General features: G+C 40.6%; 1 protein-coding gene across 21 annotated transcripts in view; it reads left to right on the forward strand.

Annotated features, from left to right (window-relative positions):
• Positions 1-23,453, forward strand: part of PTPRD (protein tyrosine phosphatase receptor type D) — a 1,795,899-nt gene that overhangs the window by 1,630,791 nt on the left and 141,655 nt on the right. For 12 of the 21 annotated variants that reach the window (XM_075931585.2, XM_075931586.2, XM_075931588.2 and 9 more), the window contains 6 exons: positions 2,449-2,582; positions 3,980-4,124; positions 7,511-7,816; positions 8,703-8,896; positions 12,717-12,743; positions 16,216-16,333. In XM_075931585.2, the coding sequence (XP_075787700.1) occupies positions 2,449-2,582; positions 3,980-4,124; positions 7,511-7,816; positions 8,703-8,896; positions 12,717-12,743; positions 16,216-16,333 (924 nt within the window). The remainder of the gene's footprint in view (positions 1-2,448; positions 2,583-3,979; positions 4,125-7,510; positions 7,817-8,702; positions 8,897-12,716; positions 12,744-16,215; positions 16,334-23,453) is intronic. The other 9 variants (XM_075931592.2, XM_075931593.2, XM_075931597.2 and 6 more) reach the window with 2 other exon arrangements.

A 23,453-nucleotide genomic window follows, 5' to 3' on the forward strand; every position in this document is an offset into this window, starting at 1 on the left:
GTGTTTGGAGGAAGGAAGTTAATCTCTGTGGCTCAGATTTTTGAAGGGCTTAATGCTTCTAAAACTTTCTATATGGCATCCCTAATATCATGAGATAGTTATGTTGGTCTCACAAAAGAAATGAGGCATCCTTTTGAACCACACCATAACTGTGAGCTAGAATTTTTAACACGGTTAATTTTATTCTTTATGGCAGCAACTGCAGCTCACATGGTAAGTGATAGTAAGGTTTTAGGGACTCTAATCAACTTTGCATAAAGTCCCATAAGGACACAAGGGGATGTTATTGACTCTCCTTAGATTCCTGATAAAGGTAGTATTGGACTCATACCATAATTGGTTGGTTAATCTGCCAATATTCTTCCCAATATTTGGGCTCATCCAACTAAGGCTCTGATAGTACTGTGTCATCCATTTTTGTTATGTCGAGCAGGCACAGTCTCGGTGAGAGTCCACCTGCCTTTTTCCTTCATTGATACCATTGCATATGGGACAATCTATGTCAACAAGGAATGTGTCCAAATGGCTTTCTGAACTCCATGGCTCATCATTATGCTTTGGCAGGCTGACAATGCAATTCCAAAGTCACTTTAAGCCATATTTAGTAGGAGGCAAATTGCAACTACCACTAGTTGGTTCCTATCCAAGAGAGTTGTAAGGCAGCCACATGGAGCTCTTTGCATACATTTATACAATATGACTTGGACTCAGCATCATGACAGTAATGCAAGTTACACCTAGTGATATTATAGAACCTGCTTCCAAATCAGGAGTAGTCCAATTCTACTAGCATCTTGCTTCAAATTTGTATGTCCCATTAATATATTTCTTCTGCTACTTATGTACTTAAAGTGATTTGTCACTATTTGCCATGGTTTCCCATTCTATTTCTTATATCGGTGTTTTTCAATGACATTCTTGGAGCTTTTTAATATCCCCACAGTGGTCATTTATTACACCAGGTACCTTTCGGAGAAAAAAGATAATTACTCTGTTTTTATTCTTGTTCTCTGAAGATATATAGTTACATTGGATTACTAATCACTCTGACACATTCTTTCAGAGTGGGAGAGAAGATTTTTTTTCTCTTATCCCATTTTGTCTTTCTGTTTTGTCCTGTTTATTTCACTGTGGACTGATGATAGGCAATTACAAGCTATTAAAAGTCTATACAGGCAAATTAACCTCTCCTGTTAGCTCATGATCTACTTATTTAAAACTTAGAAGGCAAATCCAAGCTAACATATTTAACCAGTTATGAGCTTTCTAAACTCCATAGCTCTAGTGTTTCTCTGTGGCACCTAAAAATCTGCGGGCCTAAATATTATGGGCCTAAGTATCATGGGCAGTTGGAAAAAAGCATCTCCTTACTATACTCTGTGATAAATTGGTCAAGAGGTCCATCAGCAACAAAAGAAACATGACACTTCCAGATGCCATTTTTGAAGAGTAACCACACTTTGTAAGTCAACTTTTCCGTGTGTGAGCTCCTCCTTAAAAAACAAGGATATGTTTATTCTCTTAATTGCTTGCTTGTTTAGCAAACTTGTTTTGTATTTGGAATTCTCTATGATGACTTCAGTTCTTTTTCTGACCATTTTTTCCCACCTTGTACATAACGTGTTTTATTTCACACATAATTTATTTTTTGCCCCAGCTCACATAAGCTGTTTCAGTAGGTATAATAGCCTTTATTTACACTATAATTATTAGGAGTCGCATTACTGTAAGCCAGTGGTTCTCAACCAGGGGCACGTGTATCTCTGGTGACACAGAGGTCTTCCAGGGGGTACATCATTACAACAGGCTACGTTAAAAAGCATTAGCAAAGTTAGTACAAACTAAAATTTCATAAAGATAGTGACTTGTTTATTCTCTTCTGTATATGCTAAAATGTAAATGCAGTGTTTATATTCTAGTTAATTCATTTTACAGTTACATGGTAAAAATGAGAAAGTAAGTGCTGTGAAAATTTTGTATTTCTGAGTGTGATTTTGTAAGCAAGAAGTTTTTAAGTGAGGTGAAACTTGGGGGTACTCAAGACAAGTCAGACTCCTAAAAGGGGTACAGTAGTTCAGAAAAGTTGAGAGCCACCGCAGTAAGCTGTTAAACAAGTGTCAATCGTCCACTTGTAAAATGGCAGTATTTCTTTGGTTTGTATGTTGTTTCTTTGTGTATAGTTTTTGAGGAACTTTTAAATAATGTAGGATACAGGCACTGTGTAAAATATCAGCTGATGATATAAGCATACTATAATATACTTTTGTGTGTGTGTGTAGTATCTATTTCTTTCTTAGAACAGCTACATCAACTAACTTATCAAGTTCAGTAATTAAAGCAAAAGATATTACTGTGCCAAGTACTACAATGGTAATTTAAACTATTTCAACACAAATATTGAACAATAGAAATAAATAGGTGGTAACACTGTATAACTTTCCCCTTTAGTGCCAGGTCAACCGCTGAACTTCAAAGCAGAACCTGAATCTGAAACAAGCATATTACTTTCTTGGACCCCTCCCCGCTCTGACACCATTTCCAGCTATGAACTGGTTTACAAAGATGGGGACCAGGGTGAAGAGGTAAATCAAAATGTTACTCACCTTTTGTATTTCTTTAATGGAGTAAGGCATGAAAGGCTGTAATGGTTTAGAAATACAAGCTTAGCTGGTTTCCTAGAACGTTGACATTAAATGGTTTGTTAAACAGAGCAACCAGCTTGATGGCAGATTCTGAGCACTTTGTACCAGCAGGTTCTGTGGCTATTGTCCAAGAAAAACTTTATGGATGTGGATGGAAAGACAGGCATGAAGGTTGCTCCTGTACCAAAGGGGTAATGACGGTGGAGACTGTCTAAGCCTGCACTGCAGTCATAGGCTTTGCCCAGCTCCTAGGAATGACACAGGAAGAATCCCAGCCTCTTTGTGGGGCCAGGATTTCACCCATAATGAATAACTGTTTCTGTTAGTCAACAACTAGGGATCTTTTAAAAAGTGATTGTTACTTTTTAGTGTGCTTTGGGAAGAAAATATATTTTCTAATCATAACATTCTTCTCTTAGATGTTGTTTGCTCTTTATGAACAACTAGCATTTAAAATGTTTCTTTGGGTTTGATTTTTAAATCAATCTTTAAAAAAAAAGTCTCTTCTTATTTTTTCTGTTCAATTGAATAAAGCTGATTTCCGATGCAAAGAATGAGAGTGTTGGTCTCAGGAGACTGTAGGAGAGTGCTAGACTTGTCAGTGCCCTCCTGCATCATCATCTTCTTGCTGTTTTGGGAATACAGCAAACGCTGGTTACTGCTACTTCACTGAGTTTAGGTTTTTTGAAGTTTTTCACATGTACTGAAGACATGTAAGCATGCACTCAGCAGCTAATAAGACTGCTATAGGAGAGTTCCAGATCTTTTAATTCCACATGTGATATATACCCCTATCTGAACATGCACTATGACTGATAACAGATGCTTGATAAGATTTATACCGCTAGAAGAATTTGCTTTCTAAGATTTTGCATGTACATTTAACAATAGGCTAATCTTAAATCCAAGATCACCCATCCCATAAAAGTACCATTTCCTAGGAATGATGAGTACACATAGGTAAGTAGATCAGACTCTATTCATCCATCAGTATCCAGTTGTGCTTTTAAATTTCAAATACAATTATTTGAGTCCCTTTACACCATCAAACAAAATTTTTCCATGGCAGAATGATCCATTGAACTACTTTTTTATAAAAAAAATTCATTCTGCATTTATTTATGTATGTAGGTAATAGATTCACTTTCCTTTTATTGTTTGGTTAAGTTGCTTTGTTTAAAATACTACGTTCACATTTTTTAACAGAGCTTTAAACAAATTATCTTATCAATGAGATTATCAGTGTCTGAAAGGGGCTCTTCTCCTGAGACAATGTTCTGAGTAACTACCTTTGGATCTTTATTAAGACTTCCAGTTCTCTTATTGTTCACCTTTAGCAACGTGTTTCGGTTGAGCCAACAACATCTTACCGCCTGCAAAGCCTGAAGCCAAACAGCTTGTATTACTTCCGTCTGGCTGCCCGCTCTCCACAAGGCCTGGGTGCTTCAACTGCAGAAATCTCAGCAAGAACCATGCAGTCAAGTAGGTGTCTTTCCTTGCTTGCTGTATTGTGCTCTTTGGGCCTGCTGTGCAGTTACCACCAGAAAAGCCAATAAGACAGTGGTAGGAAGAAAGAGTCTCAGTTACATGACAGCGGGACAGTGCTTCAGAGATATATTTACAATAGATAAGCTTAGGAGAATTGCTTTTGAATTATTATTAGCTTTTGCATATTCTTAGGAGAAGAAGCAGAACATCTTCGAAATGTCTCAAGAGACAGCGCTATGATAATATCAGCATAGCGTCTAGGTGCACCACGAGGCATGTTCCTCCATGCATGGCATGCCTCCTATGTAGTCCTGAAGCCTTAAAATTCCTTAAAAATGTCCTGCCTGGTTATTTCCTGGTCCACAGGATGAATTCCATAAATTATTTTCCTTTCATCCGAACACTCCCTTCCTCCAGAACATATATATTGAAAGGTTCCAGGACTTTATGAACTAATAGGCATGCTGGTAATTATGGTTATTCTTCTAATTTTTGGCTAATGGATTTTTTACCAGTCATATAAAGGTGGACAGCTTAGTATTTACATGCACACAAGCTATTGTCTGTTCATGTAAATAATGTGAGTTATTTGTAGGGCTTATCTGAAAAAATCTGATGGGGGTTCATATTGAAATTTAAACTATGTAAATTAAACCTTATCTAAAGGGATTTTCTTCAGCTACTGGAGAATTGTATCTCAAAGAGTTGATATAATAAGCTGAAATTTACTTTGCGTAATTCTTTAGTTTCATAGATACATTTTCAAACTATATTCCATCATGCATTTAAATTATCTATAGGCAGATTGGTTCATTACTTTTAGTGATGTAAGGTTATTTAAACCAATAATGCAAAGCCTCATTGAAATTCTGCTTTGAGCTGTCAGCTCTGGTTATTGTATTTATACTGTCACGCTTTGGTAGTGTTTGATGAGTAACAATTAAGGTACCTGCAGAACTATTACTCTAGAGTTTGAGTTTTATGAGTAATGTGAACTTCCTGAGGCACATCTGTGGCATTTTAAATAAACAAAAGGACCCAATTATTGTGTCATTTGTGCAGCCCTTATCTAAGAATCAGGAATGACATCATGGAGCACTGCCATTTTAATTATGCAAAATCAGTATTTTGATATAGAATAAAAAATACTTTCTTTTCATGTTGACCATTTCAGTTACACATGAGAGCATAAACATCATAAAAAATAGGTGGGAATTATTTTAAGTATGGCTACAGGTTAAATATTTAAGGCTCAATCTTGTATTCTGTCCACACTCAAAATTGTCATTTTCATTTCCTAGTTATGTAAGAATAAAATAAATAGGACAGGGCCAGAAAGATGGCATTACATTGTGTCTAGCCTTCTTTTTATTTTACATATTCTGACAACACGTGACAAGGCACAAAGGTTTATTAACAGAAAGTAGTCAGATTTTTGCAAGAGATGTGTGCAATCCTGAAATCAATGTCAAACTTCTGATGTATTTCCAGGATCAGACCTAACAGATTTGCTTATTAGCTTGCAGATGATGTAAAAATCAGCTTGAAATGTAAAGGAGAAAATACATTTTAAAACCAATTACATAGGATAAAATAGTTTGCATTTTTATTATTGTAATGATTTTTAAAATATTAGAAATCTCTTGGGTACAGTTGAAATATCCTCCGTTTTTTGTAATCTTCAGTTTTAGTTTCAGAGAAAGGTTTTACAGGGTACGATATCCTGAAGCAGTCTTTTCACTTCCTTTTTTACTTCCTGCTCATATCCATGCACAGTAACATAATGACCAGTATATAATGAGTACTTGATCTGTGTCTTGATCATTCACACTTAAAAAAAACAAAAGCTAATCTATCCCTCTAAACATCTGCATGCTGGTACATTCTCACTTTTTTTCCCCTGGGAAGGGCAGAATACCTCAATGAGGAACATCTATTGATCAATATAGACGATTAATGGGGAACCGAAAGATACCGAAAGATGTGTAACTGTAATAGGTCATGACAGGGTCCTATAACTCTTAAGTGTTTAATTATATTTTATGTGCCAATGTAACCCACATGCCTTCTGGGTGTGGTGTTCTGGCCCACTTAGTGGCACCAAGACCACTTACAGAGAGACTAATGCATCTGCTCTAGAACCTTAGCTAATAACCTGCTGGTTTTTAGCTCATGTTCTAAGCTCCAGAGGCCTCAAGTTTGATTCCGCTTCTCAACATTACACCAAGAAGTATGAAAAATCCATTTGTTTTTCCTTTAAGTATGTGGGGGAGAGACTAGATCACAGACACACACTTGTGGGAACACACACAATGGGCAAACTCTTCAGCTGTCATCTTAATACAAGCTGTATTTGATCTAAATGATGGGTGCTCATGTGAAGTAAGATACAATATAAATTCCGAGCTTTGTATCTTTGTTCTTTGTTTTGTTAAGGAAGTCTTTTAGTATGATTTAATAGCTATTTTGCTGACAAAATGTGCAGAGGTGCTAGTTTATTGAAATCACACACAAAAATTGCTGGTAGGATTTAATTCTTCACTAGCAAAGGTGTCTCCAAGAGGAGTTAAAAAATATAACTGAGAGCTGATCTAGGGTAAGTACAAGTTACAGTCAGAATCAACAAGCCTGTCACTTTTTGACCTGGTAGGTAAACCTTTAACTAAGATTTTCTTCATCTTCTATTGACTTTGCATGCTTTTACATTATGTTGGCTACAATAAATGTTTGAATAAAAGCTTTCCATTTAAACATTATTTGTAGTTGACTTGATCCAGGCAGACTCAATTGTAAAAAGAAAATTGAAAATATAATCTTTCAGGGGAGGGAGAAGAGAAACACAAGGGAACTTTGAAAGGGGTTGGGAATTTCTCGAGCCATTTCTTGCAATTATTGCAAGTTCCCTGGAATATAATAAAAGGGGGGGGGGGAACTATCTAAGGAGTGTAGACTGATTTTGCAATATAGGTTGAAATTTGGCAATAAATATATACATAAATCATTTAAAATACTCTAACTTGCACTAATTGTAGACATTATAAGTGTAGATGAATAGACATATAAAAGCATCACGTTTTGTTTTTATTTGAAGAAGATTTTTAATTGCAGGTACGTAATATTATTTTGAGACTTCATTTTCATGTATTTCCCCTACATCCTTTTCCACCATTTAGTTGGTTTATTCATTTAATTTCTTCACTTTAATAAGCCAAGGTGCACATGATTATCTGATGTTTTGCTTTTTAAGTTTCTATGTTGTTGGGTTTTTTTTGCTTGGTTGCCCTTTTTATTTATTTTTATTTTTTCTTTTGTTCATGTTTTTTTTTCAACCACCCCTATCCTTTCACTCAAATCCTCCTCTAACCCACTACTGAAATTAGAGCCATCAGCTCCTCCTCAAGACATTAGTTGCACCAGCCCCAGCTCCACTAGCATTTTGGTAAGTTGGCAACCTCCACCGGTGGAAAAACAGAATGGCATTATCACAGAATATTCAATCAAGTACATTGGGATTGATGGGGAAGATGACAAGCCCCATGCAATTTTGGGAATTGCTTCAGACACTACCCAGTACCTTTTGGAAAACTTGGAAAAATGGACTGAATACCGGATCTCTGTGACGGCCCACACTGATGTCGGACCTGGCCCAGAGAGCTTATCAGTATTGATTCGCACAGATGAAGATGGTATGTTGCCTCCACTACATCAGTTTGCACCTCTATGACTCTCTCTCGATCTGCTGTCTTTGTATAGGCTAACAGTATTCCTTTTTATTTTTCTTCCTGTTCCTTTTTTTCTCAAAATTACTGATACTGTCACCATTTGATTCTTTTTCTCAAAGGCCTGCCTTTGCTACATCAGTTTTGAATTTTTCTTTAAACACAAGATATCTTTTTTGTGAGCAAATTGATGCTGCTGCCCCTTCAAACCTCTCCCCCAGTTCCTCCCCCTCCTTCCCCCCATCTAGATTTGCATTTTTCTTGTGTTTTTTTTTTAACTCTTCTGTCTTCTGAGCTTATATTTTTGATTTTTTAAAATTTCCTTCTTGTTCTTTGGTACATTTAAAACATCTTTTGGAAAACTGATGCTCTGCATATTTTTATTTTAAACATCTAGGTTGTCAATTGTCTTCCATGTCCGAATATAAAAGAAGATGTCCCAATTATCAACACCTTTTTATTCCACTGCAAAAAAACAAAAACAAAAAGAAAGGTTTTTTTTAATCTTTTGTTTTTTTATTATTATTTCAATTACAAAATATCTCTTTGTACTTTAATGCTTTGAATTTCAAAGCATCTTCCTTGGCTTTTGTACATTTTTACATGTTTTTCTATTTCTCTAGTACTCTTTTTTCTTCCATTTTTTGCATCAGTCATGTTTTTTGATCTTTTCACTGAAAGGTAGAGCAGATTGGTTGACCATTTTCATTTGTTGAACAATTTATATTCTTCAAAGAAAACGTAGTGGGTCTGCCCTTAAAGAGAGAGAGAGAGAAAAAGAAAGAAAGAAAAAGACTCTAAATGGGTGGGACAGGTGCCTGTAATTCTGTTTTATCCAATGATGTTGTTCCAGTTCCTAGTGGTCCTCCTCGCAAAGTCGAGGTAGAGGCTGTCAACTCTACATCTGTTAAAGTGTCATGGCGCTCACCTGTACCCAATAAGCAGCATGGTCAGATCCGAGGATACCAGGTTCATTATGTGAGGATGGAAAATGGAGAGCCAAGGGGTCAACCCATGCTGAAGGATGTCATGCTGGCTGATGCACAGGTAACTAGATTATTTTCTATTCTGTTTATAGGCCACAGTAAAAATGCTACATAGACAAAATAAATATAAATAACTACCTGCTTTTTTTTTCCTCTTCCCTTTGGCCCACAAGCTGACATGTCTTATTTTCATTTTAAAAGGTTCTCCAGGATGGGATATTTTACAGTGTCTTGGGCCAAATTTAGGCAGCCTGTGCATGCAAACATGGGAAAAGCACCAGCTAAGTTTAACACGACTCTTTGTAACCATCTGAAGGCTCCCCTACTCTCAAATACTTCATGGTTGGCATGTCCTCTAGAAGAGTGCCAAAGGGCATCTGGGCAGGTGCCTTTTAGCACGGGTTCTGCCTGATTTGGCTACTAGATATTTTACACATATAGCTCCTATTCCTGGCAGGAATAATCTTTTCAATGAATCAGAACCACAAGTAGGCAGATTAGAAGCCCAATTTAGTGCATTCAATACTTCTTTGAAAGCATTAGCATGTAGCCATCCCACCACACTTACCAAACGAGTCCTGACTATTATGTCATAGTTGTAGAACTTTAAATAACTCAATACATCATTCAAATCTATAACTATCAAGCAAAATGAAAAGTCTGTTTTTAAAATTTAAGGTTGGTCCAAGTGCCAAATGCAGGTGCTGAGAAAGTGGTTCGATCAGTTTTACAATTTATGGCATATGACAGAGAAAACTCTGTTCGGGGGCACGCATTTGATTACATCAAGATCAAAAAAACTTTCTAATGTTAAGATTCTAATGATGGGACTATACTTGTGTTTTGTTGGCTTGGAGATTACCACTGATACCTAAGGGAAAGCTATAAATGTTTGTACACCTCTCACTTCCCAGGCTTGCTTTGTACATGAATAATGGGAAGCCATCAACTATAAATCACCTTAATTGAAAATAAACAGTTAAATCTTAAAGAGTTCTGTAGTTCATGTTACATCCGATTCAATAGATAACTTGCAGCTCTTCCTCTCTCAATATATGTATATGAGCATAGGCGTGAGCAGCACATTTCATTGGGGTGTGCACCCAAATAATTTTTTTAAATGTACTTTGACCCCCATTAGCCACACCCCTGACCCCTGTTAACCACGCCCCTGACCCCCCATTAGCCACACCTCTGGAGGAAACACTCTTCAGGCAAGATGGACACATGACCAGAAGTAAAAGGTGTCATGTGACATCCCCCCAAGGACTTTTCCCGCCATCCTCCTACCAATAGGGATTAGTTTTCCTCCCCCCACATCCCTCGTCATGCAACTATCCTGCAATTGTATTACCACAATGTGTGTGACATTAACTCGAGGGTAGAGATGTTGGGGGAAGTGTTCCCTCTTAAGAGCTTCCTCCCATGAGCAGAATGAATTTTGTGTTGTGCTGCACCAGTACTGAGTTCATGTGGCTTGTTTGGATGTGCCACTGTGGCACCCAACTTATTAATAAATATCTCATAAACCTCTACCTTTTCCCTCTGCTGCCATGTCTCCTCCCCTTGCTTCATCAGCTCCCCTGGTGCCTGCAGCCCCCAAACCTCTCACCCTTCTCTGCTGTCCTGACTCCTGCCTTTCTCACTGCTCTCAGCCTTCCTGAGACCTGCCCCCCTCCACCAGCCCTTCTCTCCCCCCTGTGCCCACTCCTCCAGTAGCCCCATTCTGATCATGTGAGCTACCCCTCCTCATCCCCTCTCCTAACACCCCCTTCTACACACCTGCCCTGCCTTTCTCCTCTGGTGCTGGTCCCTCTCCTGCAGGTGTCTGCCCTTCTGCTTCACCCCCAGAGTCCCCTGGTACCTGCACCTTCCCTTACCCCTGCACCTTCCTGGTGCCTCCTTCTTCCCTTGCTGCCCCTGCCCCCTTTGCCCTCTTTTTCCCTGATGCCCACCGTCTCACCACTCTCTTCCCCCATTCCCTTCATGTCTCTGTGTCCTCACACATGCCTTGCTCCATCCCTGCCTTCCTTATGCCTACCCCTTCTTTCAAGCCTTCTCCCAGCACCTCCCTCTCCCCCCCAACACTCAATGCCCTTACCCTCTCCTCTCCTAGCATCACCCTGTCCCCCATCCCACTGACACCTCCCCTCCTGCCCTTTTCCTCATTGTCTCCACTTGGCCCCCTGGCATTTGTCTCACCTCTACCCTGTCCCTTGGTTCCTTCCCCTTTCTTCTCCTGATCTGCCCCCCTCCCTTCAGCACAAGTCCTTTCCTCTCCCACCCCTTCCTCTTATTTTTCCCTTTCCCCTCCCCTCCCTTACCTTCGGCTTCTGCCTTCCAATTCACGGGGCTGGAGTCAGAGCCAACCCAAGCTACAGGGCGGCCAGGCCCTAGTCCGGTGCACCCCCGGGGCACCGTGCAGTGCTGCCAGGGACGGGCTGGGCCCGGGGTGCAAAAATGGCTCGGGTCGGCCAGCATCTGTAGTCAGGCCCAACTGCTTCTGGGCCGCGAGGTTTTAAAGTCCCGAGCCGTGATGTCATGCCATGCCCGGGCGTCTTCCCTCTCACCTGTTGTGCAGTGTTTGAGCACGCTGCGCATGTGCTCTCTCTGCCCCACAGTGCCCAGTAGATGGCCATGGGGAATTTAAAGTGAGGGGCTGTGGCGCCCCATCACAAATCCCTCTCGTCCAGCAGCCACTACCCGACCCGAGACATTAGGGTGTGCCTGGGAACATTTGGCATGCCCCGTGCACATGCCTATGCATGTGAGAAGGGAGGCACAGGTCTTTTGTTCCTTCAGTTTTGTGGACATACCTAAACAAACAGCATTGTCTCAGCTCTCAAGAGATCCATTTTATAGTTTTGCATATGTATGTGTTTGTTTATTTGGCAAAATATTGTGCTCTGACAATTTAAACAAAATGAACCATAAATGCCTGTGGTTTACTGAAAATTTGCAATTAAGTGAAAGGAAACAATAAGCCCTTGAGTTGCCTAGGGAGGTTGTGGAATCTCCATCTCTGGAGATATTTAAGAGTAGATTAGATAGACATCTATCACGTATGGTATAGATGATACTGAGTCCTGCCATGAAGGCAGGGGACTGGACTTCATGACCTCTCGAGGTCTTTTCTAGTTCTAGTGTTCTATGATTCTCTTGCCCAGATATCTGCTTCCAAGCTCTGTGTGGCTAGGTCTGACTCCATTTTAAACTGGAGTAGATGGAACTAGAGAAAGAGTGCAATGTTGGCACCAAAACATCATTCATGCCAAAGCCAAACCTGCTCATTTGAAGGTTTTCTTTAATATTCAGCTCTTAATTGTTAGTACCCCCTTGGTTCATTCTAATCCCCTCACATTTATTTCCCTGCATGTGCATTCACGAAAAACCAAATGGTAGTAATAGGGTTTCTTTACTCCATTTCAAATATGTATACACGTTCCAATTATGAATCAAAATAGAAGCACTGACATAATTTGGGCAGGTGAAATTGAAATGAAAATTAATGTTGCCTTGTATTATAGGATTAAAAAAACAGGCATCCATTTATTCTATATGGGTGGCTTCCATTAATAGTTATAAAATATGACCGAGCAATAATAGCATTCAGTATTAGGGAATATGCCGTTCTTTTACCCCAGGAAAGAACAGTTTAAAAATTAGCACCACTCCATGAATAAATACGGAATTGAAAATGCCCATCCTAATTTAATTACCCAGAGTTCCAAATAATATCTGATTTTGCCAGCCAATCTTTGAGGATTTGGGGGATTTGTTTTGTTTTGTTTTACTAAGAACAACAAAATTGCCTCAATGAGGCTACAAACCTCTCTTCATTTCTTTTGTTTTTTTCCCCAATATTCTTTACTCTCAATCAGTGGGAATATGATGATACTGCTGAACATGTGAGTAATTGTTGACTGGTCAGACAAAAAGTGTGTGTGTTTTTTTTAACCTCTTTCTATTTTGTAACTGTTTTTGTCATATGCATAAATGCATGTACTAACATACTATTGAAATTTTTCTCAGTTTTTTCTGCTTTGTTTTGTTCTGTGAGTTTGGCATGGTGCTGGAATGCACAAAATTGTTTTGTGTGTTTGTTGGTTTTGTTGGCTGTAACTAATTTTGCCTGGCAATGCAACCAAAGGAACTATGCTTTAAAAGAAAGTATTACAGAAAGAAAACAAAATAGTTTGGATTTGCGTAGTAGTTCATCACCCTTCAGGTTTTGTTGTACTCAGTGAATAGCAGAAGTGCAAATTCATCTTTTTTTTTGTTTGCAACATGCGTCTATTTTGTATACTCCACAGTTGAACCAAGGAAGCCAAATGTCCCATGGCATTTATGGCCTAAGTAATGTGCTTATTACATTCAAATTGCCTTTTTTAAAGACCCTAGTGTATGCATTTATTTATCCTTGCACATGGTAGAATACAACTTCCTGCAAATGAGGCTAGTGTGTTAATCATTATTTAAAGGAAAACCATCCTTTGTTTTGCTTTTATAGTTTTAAGTTGTCACCATCATTTGTAATTGCCTTTTGAAAGATTGGGATAGCTCAGTGGTTTGAGCGTTGGCCTCCTAAACCCAGGGTTGTGAGTTCAATCCTTGCGGAGGCCATTAAGGGATTTGGGGCAAAAATTCATCAGGGATAGTACTTGGTCCTGCTGTGAAGGCAGGGGACTGGACTCGATCACCTTTCAAGGTCCCTTCCAGCTCTATGAGATAGGCATTCTCCATTATTATTAGAAGTTAAGGTTGAACTGCCCTGGTCCAGCACCCTCAGAACCTGACTGGTTCCAAACAAGGGGAGGTCAATGCGGCAGGGGCTCTGCTTTCCCCCTGCAGTCAGGAGCTCCACTTTTTCCTCTGCAGCTCCAATGCTGCCTGGGGCTTCACTCTCCACTCTCCTGGATCTACCCTCCCCCCCAGTGTCCAGGGGCTCCACTTTCTCCCCAGCAGCTCTGCTGCCACCTGGGGCTCAGATTTCCCCCCGGTGACTCCACTTCCACCTGGAGTGCCACTCTCCCCCTGGCATTCAGGGGCTCCACTCTCTCCCAGATGGCTCCACTGACACCTAGGGCTCTGCTCTCCCCCCAGTAGCTTCGCTTTCTCCCCAGCAGCTCTGCTGCTGGCCAGGGCTTCACGATTCCCCCAGAGCCTTCCTCCACCCAGTGGTCTGCTGCAGCCCTCACCCAGGAACCAGGGGCTCCACTCTTCCCCGTTGGCTTTGCTGCTGCCCAAGGCTCTGCTCTCTCAGCCTGTTAGACTGGCAATGCTCCTGGCCCCATCCCACTGGGCTTATTCCCATGAGTGCTCCCATGGGGTTATCCTGTCGATGCCAGACCAGAGGTGTTGCTGGACTAGGGAAGTCCTAATTATGGAGTTTCAACCAGTATTTCACCCATCCCTTTTTATTGTTATCTATGCATTTGAACCTCCATACTAGGGATGTGAACGGTGAACTGGTACCCGGGAGCAGCCACCCTACCCACAACTGGCTATGGGTAGAAGGCTGCTTCAGCCCTCCAGGGATCAGCAGCATGCGGCAAGAGGGGAGCAGGAGCAAGCCCTCCCAGGTGCTGTGATGCTGGTTCCTTCTGCCGGCCTCCCAGAGTGAGGGGAGATAGGAGGAGAAGCCAGCAGCCCAGTGAAGGGGAGGGGAGACAGGAGTGGAATCCAGTTTAATCAGTTAACCAGTTGAATGTAGGGTTTAAACAGTTCACTGATTAACGGGGGATTTTACATCCCTACTCTGTTCTCTGGATGTCCCTAACTCTGCAACACCCACGGCATGGACCATGGCAGGCAAAAGAGGAAGCAGCTCTGTGCGCTGCCGCTTCCCCTTCCACTCCAGTTAGGGGAATGGCAGCATGCAAACCTGCTTCCCCTGAGGCTTTTCCTCACTGCTCCCACAGTGGCAGGGGCAGTGTCTGGGAATGACGGGGCGTGTGACGTCACCTGTGCCCCTAGGAGTGGTACAACAGATATGCCCCCCCACTTCCATCCCCTCACGCACACGCCCTACAGAGCCCTTCCTGGCCCAGCAAAATATTTAACCTGTTTCCCAGGGTTTCCGATTCAAGTGTTTCCAGTGTAATTTTGGTACTGCTAAAAAGTGAGCAAAAATATAGGACCAGATTTATGACGTGCTTGCATTTATCCTTGACACTGAAATGTGCCATTCCTTTATCAATTCTGAAATTAATTTAAGTCCACTCAGCCACACAGAATTGAGTAGGAGGGCAAGTTAGTGGTCACAATGGAGAAAGGGAAGCCATGATACCTGTGTGACTTTGGATAAACAGACTTTTCTGTTCACCCATGAATCAGTAATAGACTAATAATGCTTATCAACTGGATTGATATATCAAGGCATATCTTTCTCTTGCTGCCTTTAGAGCAAGAAAAATGTTTTTATTTGAGATTGTGTGTGTGTGAGAGAGAGAGAGAGAGAGAGAGAGAGAAGTTCTCTCTTGTTTTTGCATCTGTTACATCCTGTTCTTTGTATTGATTAGGAATTGTCCCCTCTGTGGCTCCTGTACTTTGCCCAAGAGCTCTGGGGTTTGCTCTCTCAATGATGATTGGGTGATTCTTTGAGATTTTAAGGAGTTAACAATTTGTAAAGCACTTTGAGATCCCTAGACGAGCAGTGCTATAGCAACGAGTAGTGCTGTGACACTTCAGAGACTAACAAAAATATGTAGAATCATGAGCTTTTGTGGGTAAATCCCACTTCATGAAGGGATTTTTTTTTACCCATGAAAGCTTAGAAGTCTATATATTTATGTTATTCTCTAAGGTGCAACAGACTATTCATTGTTTTTAAAGTTACAGACTAACATGGCTACCCCTCTGAGTGCTGTAACAAATATAAGTAGTTGTGAAATTTATATGAAGTCAAATAGTGTTTCTAGTGTACTTTGGAATAGCTTTAGAAGTGTGAACAAAACTGGAGCTCTCTGACTTATTGCTAGTGATTTTATATCTGTCAATATTGGCCAGGTCAAACTGTGTTTCTGATTTTTATATTTGCATTAAATTTGCAATAGCAATAAGACTCTCCAGACAGTGCATTTCAGGATGATTATTGCACTGGTCACAACACACAGTCCTTGGCCATAAGCCATATAAAACTATCTGAAACATGCTACTCAGAAATGCCCTGTTTGTTTTATGTTAAAAAGTGAAACATGCTACATTACAGTGTGTCACACTTGCAAAATATTCTTCTGATCTGCTTCAGTGTGTATCTTCATTACAGGTAGCACAAAAGTGTATGCCCTTTATATGCTATGTAGCAATTGACTAGATGATTCTGTACTTTCCTAACGAAGAATTAATTTTCAATTATGTTCTTGTTTTATTTTATCTCAGGAAATGGTAATTTCTGGACTACAGCCTGAAACTACATACTCCCTCACTGTGACAGCCTATACAACAAAAGGAGACGGAGCACGTAGCAAGCCTAAACTAGTGTCTACTACTGGTGCAGGTAATACTTGGATATCCCTTCATCTCTGAATTGGCTGTGTCTCAACTTGCAGTAACTGGTATATGGAAACTCCCTAGTGCAAATGAAGGATACTTGGGAAAAAAGAAGACATTCTATAAATATATGAGAAGCAAGAGGAAGATCAAGGACAGGGTAGGCCAATTGCTCAGTGAGGAGGGAGAAACAGTAACAGGAAACTTGGAAATGGCAGAGATGCTTAATTACTTCTTTGTTTCGGTTTTCACCGAGAAGTCTGAAGGAGGAATGCCTAACATAGTGAATGTTAGTGGGAAGGGGTTAGGTTTAGAAGATAAAATTTAAAAATCACTTAGAAAAGTTAGATGTCTGCAAGTCTCCAGGGCCTGATGAAATGCATCCTAGAATACTCAAGGAGCTGATAAAGGAGGTATCTGAGCCTTTAGCTATCATCTTTGGAAAATCATGGGAGACAGGACAGCTTCCAGAAGATGAAAAGAGCAAATATAGTGCTCATCTATAAAAAGGGAAATAAGAACAACCCAGGAAACTACAGACCAGTCAGTTTAACTTCTGTGCCAGGAAAGATAATTGAGCAAGTAATTAAGGAATTCATCCGCAAACACTTGGAAGATAATAAGGTGATAGTGAACAGCCAGCATGGATTTGTAAATAACAAATCATGTCAAACCAATCTGATAGCTTTCTTTGATAGTATAATGAGCTTTGTGGATAGGGGAGAGGTGGTGGACGTGGTATACCTAGACTTTAGTAAGGCATTTGATACAGTCTCGCATGTTATTCATATCAATAAACTAGGCAAATACAACTTAGATGGGGCTACTATAAGGTGGGTGGCTGGATAACTGTTCTCAGAGAATAGTTATTAATGTTTCACAATCCTGCTGGAAAGGTATAACAAATGGGGTTCCACAGGAGTCTGTTTTGGGACCGGTTCTATTCAATATCTTCATCAATGATTTAGATATTTGCATAGAGAGTACGCTTATTAAGTTTGCAGACGATACCAAGTTGGGAGGGGTTGCAACCACTTTGGAGGACAGGGTCATAGTTCAAAATGATCTGGAAAAACTGGAGAAATGGTCTGAGGTAAACAGGATGGGCTACGTCTACACTGGCCCCTTTTCCGGAAGGGGCATGTAAATTTCATGAATCGTCGTAGGGAAATCCGCGGGGGATTTAAATATCCCCCGCGGCATTTAAATAAAAATGTCCGCCGCTTTTTTCCGGCTTTTAAAAAAGCCGGAAAAGAGCGTCTACACTGGCCCCGATCCTCCGGAAAAAGTGCCCTTTTCTGGAGGGTCTTATTCCTACTTCAAAGGGCACTTTTTCCGGAGGATCGGGGCCAGTGTAGATGCTCTTTTCCGGCTTTTTTAAAAGCCGGAAAAAAGCGGTGGACATTTTTATTTAAATGCCGCGGGGGATATTTAAATCCCCCGTGGATTTCCCTATGACGATTCATGAAATTTACATGCCCCTTCCGGAAAAGGGGCCAGTGTAGACGTAGCCGATGAAGTTTAATAAGGACAAATGCAGAGTGCTTCACTTAGGAAGGAACAATCAGTTTCACACATGCAGAATGGGAAGTAACAGTCTAGGAAGGAGTACAGCAGGAAGGGATCTAAGGGTTATAGTGGACCACAAGCTAAATATGAGTCAACAGTGTGGTGCCAAAAAAGCAGATATGATTCTAGGATGCATTAACAGCTGTATTGTGAGCATGACATGAGAAGTCATTCTTCTGCTCTACTCTGCGCTGATTAGTCCTCAATTGGCATATTGTGCCCAGTTCTGGGTGCCACATTTCAAGGAAGATGTGGAGAAATTGGAGAGGGTCCAGAGAAGAGCAGCAAGAATGATTAAAGGTTTAGAGAACATGACCTATGAAGGAAGGCTGAAAGAATTGAGCTTGTTTAGTTTGGAAAGAAGAAGACTGAGATGGGACATGATAACAATTTTCAGGTATCTAAAAGGGTGTCACAAGGAGGAGGGAGGAAAATTGTTCTTCCTGGCCTCTGAGGATAGAACAAGAAGCAATGGGCTTAAATTGCAGCCAGGGAGGTTTTGGTTCAACATTGCGAAAAAATTCCTGTCAGGGTGGTTAAACACTGGAATACATTGCCTAGGGAGGTTGTGGAATCTCCATCTGTGGAGATATTTAAGAGTAGGTTAGATAAATGTCTATCAGGGATGGTCTAGACAGTACTGGGTCCTGCCATGAGGACAGGGGACTGGACTCGATGACCTCTCGAGGCCCCTTCCAGTCCTAGTATTCTGTGAAGTATATCTATGAAGAATTTGATTTGCGAGCAGATGGAACTTTTTTGATTTGAACCAAAAAATGGGACCAGTTCTCATCCTAGTCCCTATCTAAATTTATGATGTAGCAGAAAAATACTGTTTGAACCATAAACTTCCTGTTAGTTATTCTCTTTCCTCCACCCCACAATATATTTTGCAAGAAAGGGGAAAATCAGTCAGTGACAAAATGAGGATTGTTCTTACAGATGCCAAAGAATCAAAGTGGACTGCAGGAAGCAGGAGCAAAAAGTATTCTCCAAATGGACAGCACCCTTCTCCCCTTCCCCAAAAATAGTTTTTGAGGAATTAGACATTTAGAATTTAATTCCCTGTAGTAATGGAGAGATGGCACTATTACTTCCCTTACAAATGTTCATTTTCTTCAGTTTTAAAACATGGCCATAAAAATACCTATCAGGATAAATTACTGTATAACAGCTCTCTAACATGATCATAAGCTATCACAACACTAATCAATGGATTATGTAAATCTGGGAAGTCAAAAAGTTTGTATGTTGTAACTACCCATGCCAAAATTTTCAAAGAAGTTTAGTGGATTTAGATACACATCTTCAAGTAATTTCAGTGGAAAATACAGCTATATTCTCCTAGATTCTTTAGGAAAATCTCAAATGTAATGACTAGGTGAATCATTCTGTCTTCCCCAGTACCTTCCCTTCTCATCACTAACATGCTGAATATATTTTATTTAGATCCCCCTCTCCAATGAACTCTTCCAGTTAAGACAAAGCACGACTCATTCCTGGGCCCCTTTTGGTTCTGCCTTAGGAAAAGCAAAACTTGACCCACAGTGTTTTCCAAAACTCAGTTCCCAGCAATAATAAACACATTCCTTTCAATGTTATTTTGATCAATCGAATTAATTCCAGTCTCTAACCATAGTTGTAGGATATGGAATGACACAAGCAAAACTTCCATCTTCAGTGGATGGTGTCTTCATTGATCATAGAAAAGCAATATCAACATTGATAGACCCAAATTTTCTGTCCCACTCCTTTATTAAAACAAAACAGAACTCCCTAGGTAGTCAAAAAAATCTATAAACTCTCCACAACAAAGGTTGTAATGAAATTCCACTACTCTGACTTATATCACTGGTGTGCTGTTATACAGAATACACAGTTTGTCTTGTACCTTTACTCTACTAGATGCCATGGCAAATTGGTAAATATCCACACCTACCAGCACACAAACAGGAACTTAACATTTTGCTGCTCTATCCACTGTGTTAGACCTGGCTATGGTTTATATCTGTAGTAGAGAAGATTCTTGTATAGGCATTTAGAAAAGGGAATGATGAGCATACTACAGACAGATTTCAGACCCTGCCTTCAGATGTACAGACAGATTTCAAATTCTGCCTTTTAACAAGAATGGAGCAGGCAGATGGAGGAATGATGCACTTGCACTTTTCCAAACTCACACACCAAAGCAAATCTAATAATTCCAATTTGAGGCCTGTCAACTTCTGACAGCTTTCATTTAATTGGGTGTTTCTACAAAGGAACTGTCGAAAATTACTACAAAACAAATTAAGAGCCTGACTTGCTATTCTCATTTTCCCTTGCTTTAAAAGAGATATATTCGTTAAATTCAGTTCAATTACATCTCTTTAAAACAGTGTTCATGGGAGGAAAATCAGACTCTATATATTTTCCAGTGAAAACTCGCTATGTTAAAAATCAGTTGGTGATAATTAACTGTTTTACTGTATCTATTTAGTATTTTAAAAATAGTTTATATTTATATACAGGGAAGACTGGCCAAGTGTGAGCTTCCATTAACCTCAGTTGATAGAGGGTAATGATATTTGACTGAGGTCTCCATTCAAGAATGTACTTTCCATACCATATTCAGATTCCTGGCTTATAGTCATTTTTAGTATCAACAATCATATTTCTATAAAGTCTTTATTCAAACTTGCTACTGTCACAAGTAAAATTATTTAAATATTTCTCCATTAGAAGACTTAACTGGCGTTACCCAGGTCTGGGGTGGGAGAGAGGCTGTGCACCTTGGCTGCTGGACCAGAGCAGAGGAGGGGCTGTCAGCTGCTTTCCAGTGCCAGACAGTGGTGGGAGGCACAGAGGAGACCCAGGAATGGGGAGAGGGATTGCACAAGCTCAGTGGCAAGGCGAGCTGCAGAAGCTATCCACCTGCATTCCCTGGGGCAGGTCCGGGAGCAGCAAGGGCTGTGAAATGGCCAAAAGCTACTCCCTGGGGCAGGCTGGGGTGTTGGCTGCTGCCAGCCAGTGGCTTCCTGCTGGGGTATTTGTTGCCCACTTGTGGTCATTCCATGCAATAACACCCTCCTACCAGACCCCCTTCTTTCTATTTTATGAAAAACTGTCAAGTTCCAGGCATATCCTATTGTCCTGGTGCAAACAAACCTTGACCTTGCTTTAAATTGATATAAGATGAAGCTCAAGGGTGGAATTTTGGGATGGCAGGCGGGACACCAGCTGTGCACTCCAGGACACAGCTTGCTTTCCATCACTTTCCCCCAGACTATCAGGGAATGAAGGGAAAGTACTTGGATTCTGTACATGCCTCTCACACCAGATTGGTGAACTCCCTTCAGTTAAGAAAAGTTAGCCACATTCCGGGGCACACAGCTGCTACCTTCCCCCCCCCCACCCCCGGCCACACACATCCCGCTCCTGAAACTCTGCCCCTGATGAAGCTACATACCAAATATGGTGGTCTTAGCTCTTAAAGTTTAGGAGGAGTGCTTGAACAAATGGGCTCTCAGACAGACAGATGCTCTTTTGTTTAATATATGGATAGATGAATAAAATACCCTTTCTAGTACCTAGAAAAAATGTCTTCAGCTTTGTGGGCAGCCTTATTAATTGTTTCTACAACTATGTATTTTACAGTTTTTCATGAATTGCAAAAGAGCAATACTAATGCACATTTCTCTAACTGCACACTTCATTATTTGCATACACTAGCTGTCAATCTTTCTTCACTTCTCAGAAAAGATTTGACAACAGAGTGTCTAGCAAGGTCTCATATAACTAAGATTTCACTGATTGTATCAAACCTGTTGTACAATTCATATTGATGTACCACAAAATATTGCCATATATAACTAGGATAAAACTACACATATCAAATAAACAAAGGACCCTAAAAGGCTAAACTATTTGTCATTTCAGTGAGTTTATGCCAGTGGGGAAGTTTAACCCCAAATGTTTAAAGTGAGGTACCGTACAGTTACTATCTTACCAAGGAACTGAAGCACAGGACAGAACTGGAAGTAATTTCTTCTCAAATTTCACTTGCCATATTCACAGTTATGCTCTTGTCAGACTCCTTGTTCTTTGGTTTCTGGTTTGTTTTTGCTTTGTCTGACTCATTGCTCCCTCTTTTACTTCATTCTCTTTCCCAATCCTTCTGCACTTCTTCCCCAACTCACCTGGTGCTCAGTGCTGCAAGCTCCTTTTATTTCACCCCTACCATTTGTGCTGCTCCTGAGACGTAACGGTCCTGCTAACATGCTTCAATCCCTACTAAGTGTGAGTGATATAATTTAAGCAGTGCAAGGTATTTAGGAGCATATCAAAGGGGAGACTGTATAGAAGTAACTACAACAGTGTAAGAGCAGAGTGAGTAGTTGCCAGGATCATGAATACTCACAAGCTAGGGGATGAGAGTGATGCACAGTTCTTCTGCTCACTCCCTACATGTTGTGAAAATTAAAATATAAATAAGCTGTGAGTGTCAAACTTTTGCATTTTTGCTTTGTGGTTTTCATGACATACTAAATATATCAGCTTTGCTCTGAACAGGCCTGATTCTCTGCTCATTCACACAAGTGCAAATCACTGATATAACTGTAATACTGTTTTTATTGAGAGGAAAATCAGGTCCAAAATTTATATTACCAACAAAAAGCCTGGATAGAAGGTGAGCCTTATATCATACACTGTATATGGTGAACGGCGAGTTTGACACAGTGCTGTTGCTTCTGGGGGACCCTGTGATGCAGTATTTGCAGCATCTCATCATACCAGCCCAAGTCCCTCATATTTTAGATTCCCAGTTTGGACTTGGTTGTAAGGTAACTTGGTGTTTTAGCGATATCCTGCTGGATGGATATGAAGATGCAATTCCATAGAAATTCAGAGAATGTCCTCTTCATAAGTTCTGTGACAGACCCAGGGCAGCTGGCCACAGTAGCTCCTGGAGGACAAATATACAGGAAACTGGATGAATAGTTTTCTGATCCCTAAGTGAATTGGCCAGGCACTACCACCACATAATCAAAGCAGGCAGGCAGCAGGGGCCAATTAAAAACTTGCCTGAAATAGTAGACTAATCAGGGCAACCTGCACCAATTTAAAAGGCTTCCTCTCAGGAGGAGCAAGAGAGAAGGCCAAGGACTGAGAGAGAGGAGCTACACTGAAAGAGTGAAGGACTGAGAGTATAACAGAGTGCTGTGGAGGAGCAGGAAGGATTGTTCAAGTACTAGGAAGAAGGTACGGAGAGGGATTGTTTGGGGTGGCCCGGGGAAAGGCTGCAAGACTGGGAGAGAAGAAAATGCTGAGAGTTGCCATTACCTTACAGTCCCAGAGTAGTGGGTGGGCTCAGGTTTCCCCCAACCCTCCTGACACCATTACAGAGTCTGCCCAAAGGCAGGAATATGGAGGGATTTTACCCCAAACTATGGACTAGCCTATAATGAGAATGGCTTAGTAAATTTTGACATTTGCCTCTAGTAAAGGGCAAAAGTGGGTGTGGAGGGTCACAGTAAGCTTCTGAGGTAAACAGTTACCTCCAGGAAGCGCAGGACCCT

The sequence above is a fragment of the Pelodiscus sinensis genome, chromosome 6, assembly GCF_052426305.1.
Source record: "Pelodiscus sinensis isolate ZL-2025 chromosome 6, ASM5242630v1, whole genome shotgun sequence".
Taxonomy (NCBI): domain Eukaryota; kingdom Metazoa; phylum Chordata; order Testudines; family Trionychidae; genus Pelodiscus; species Pelodiscus sinensis.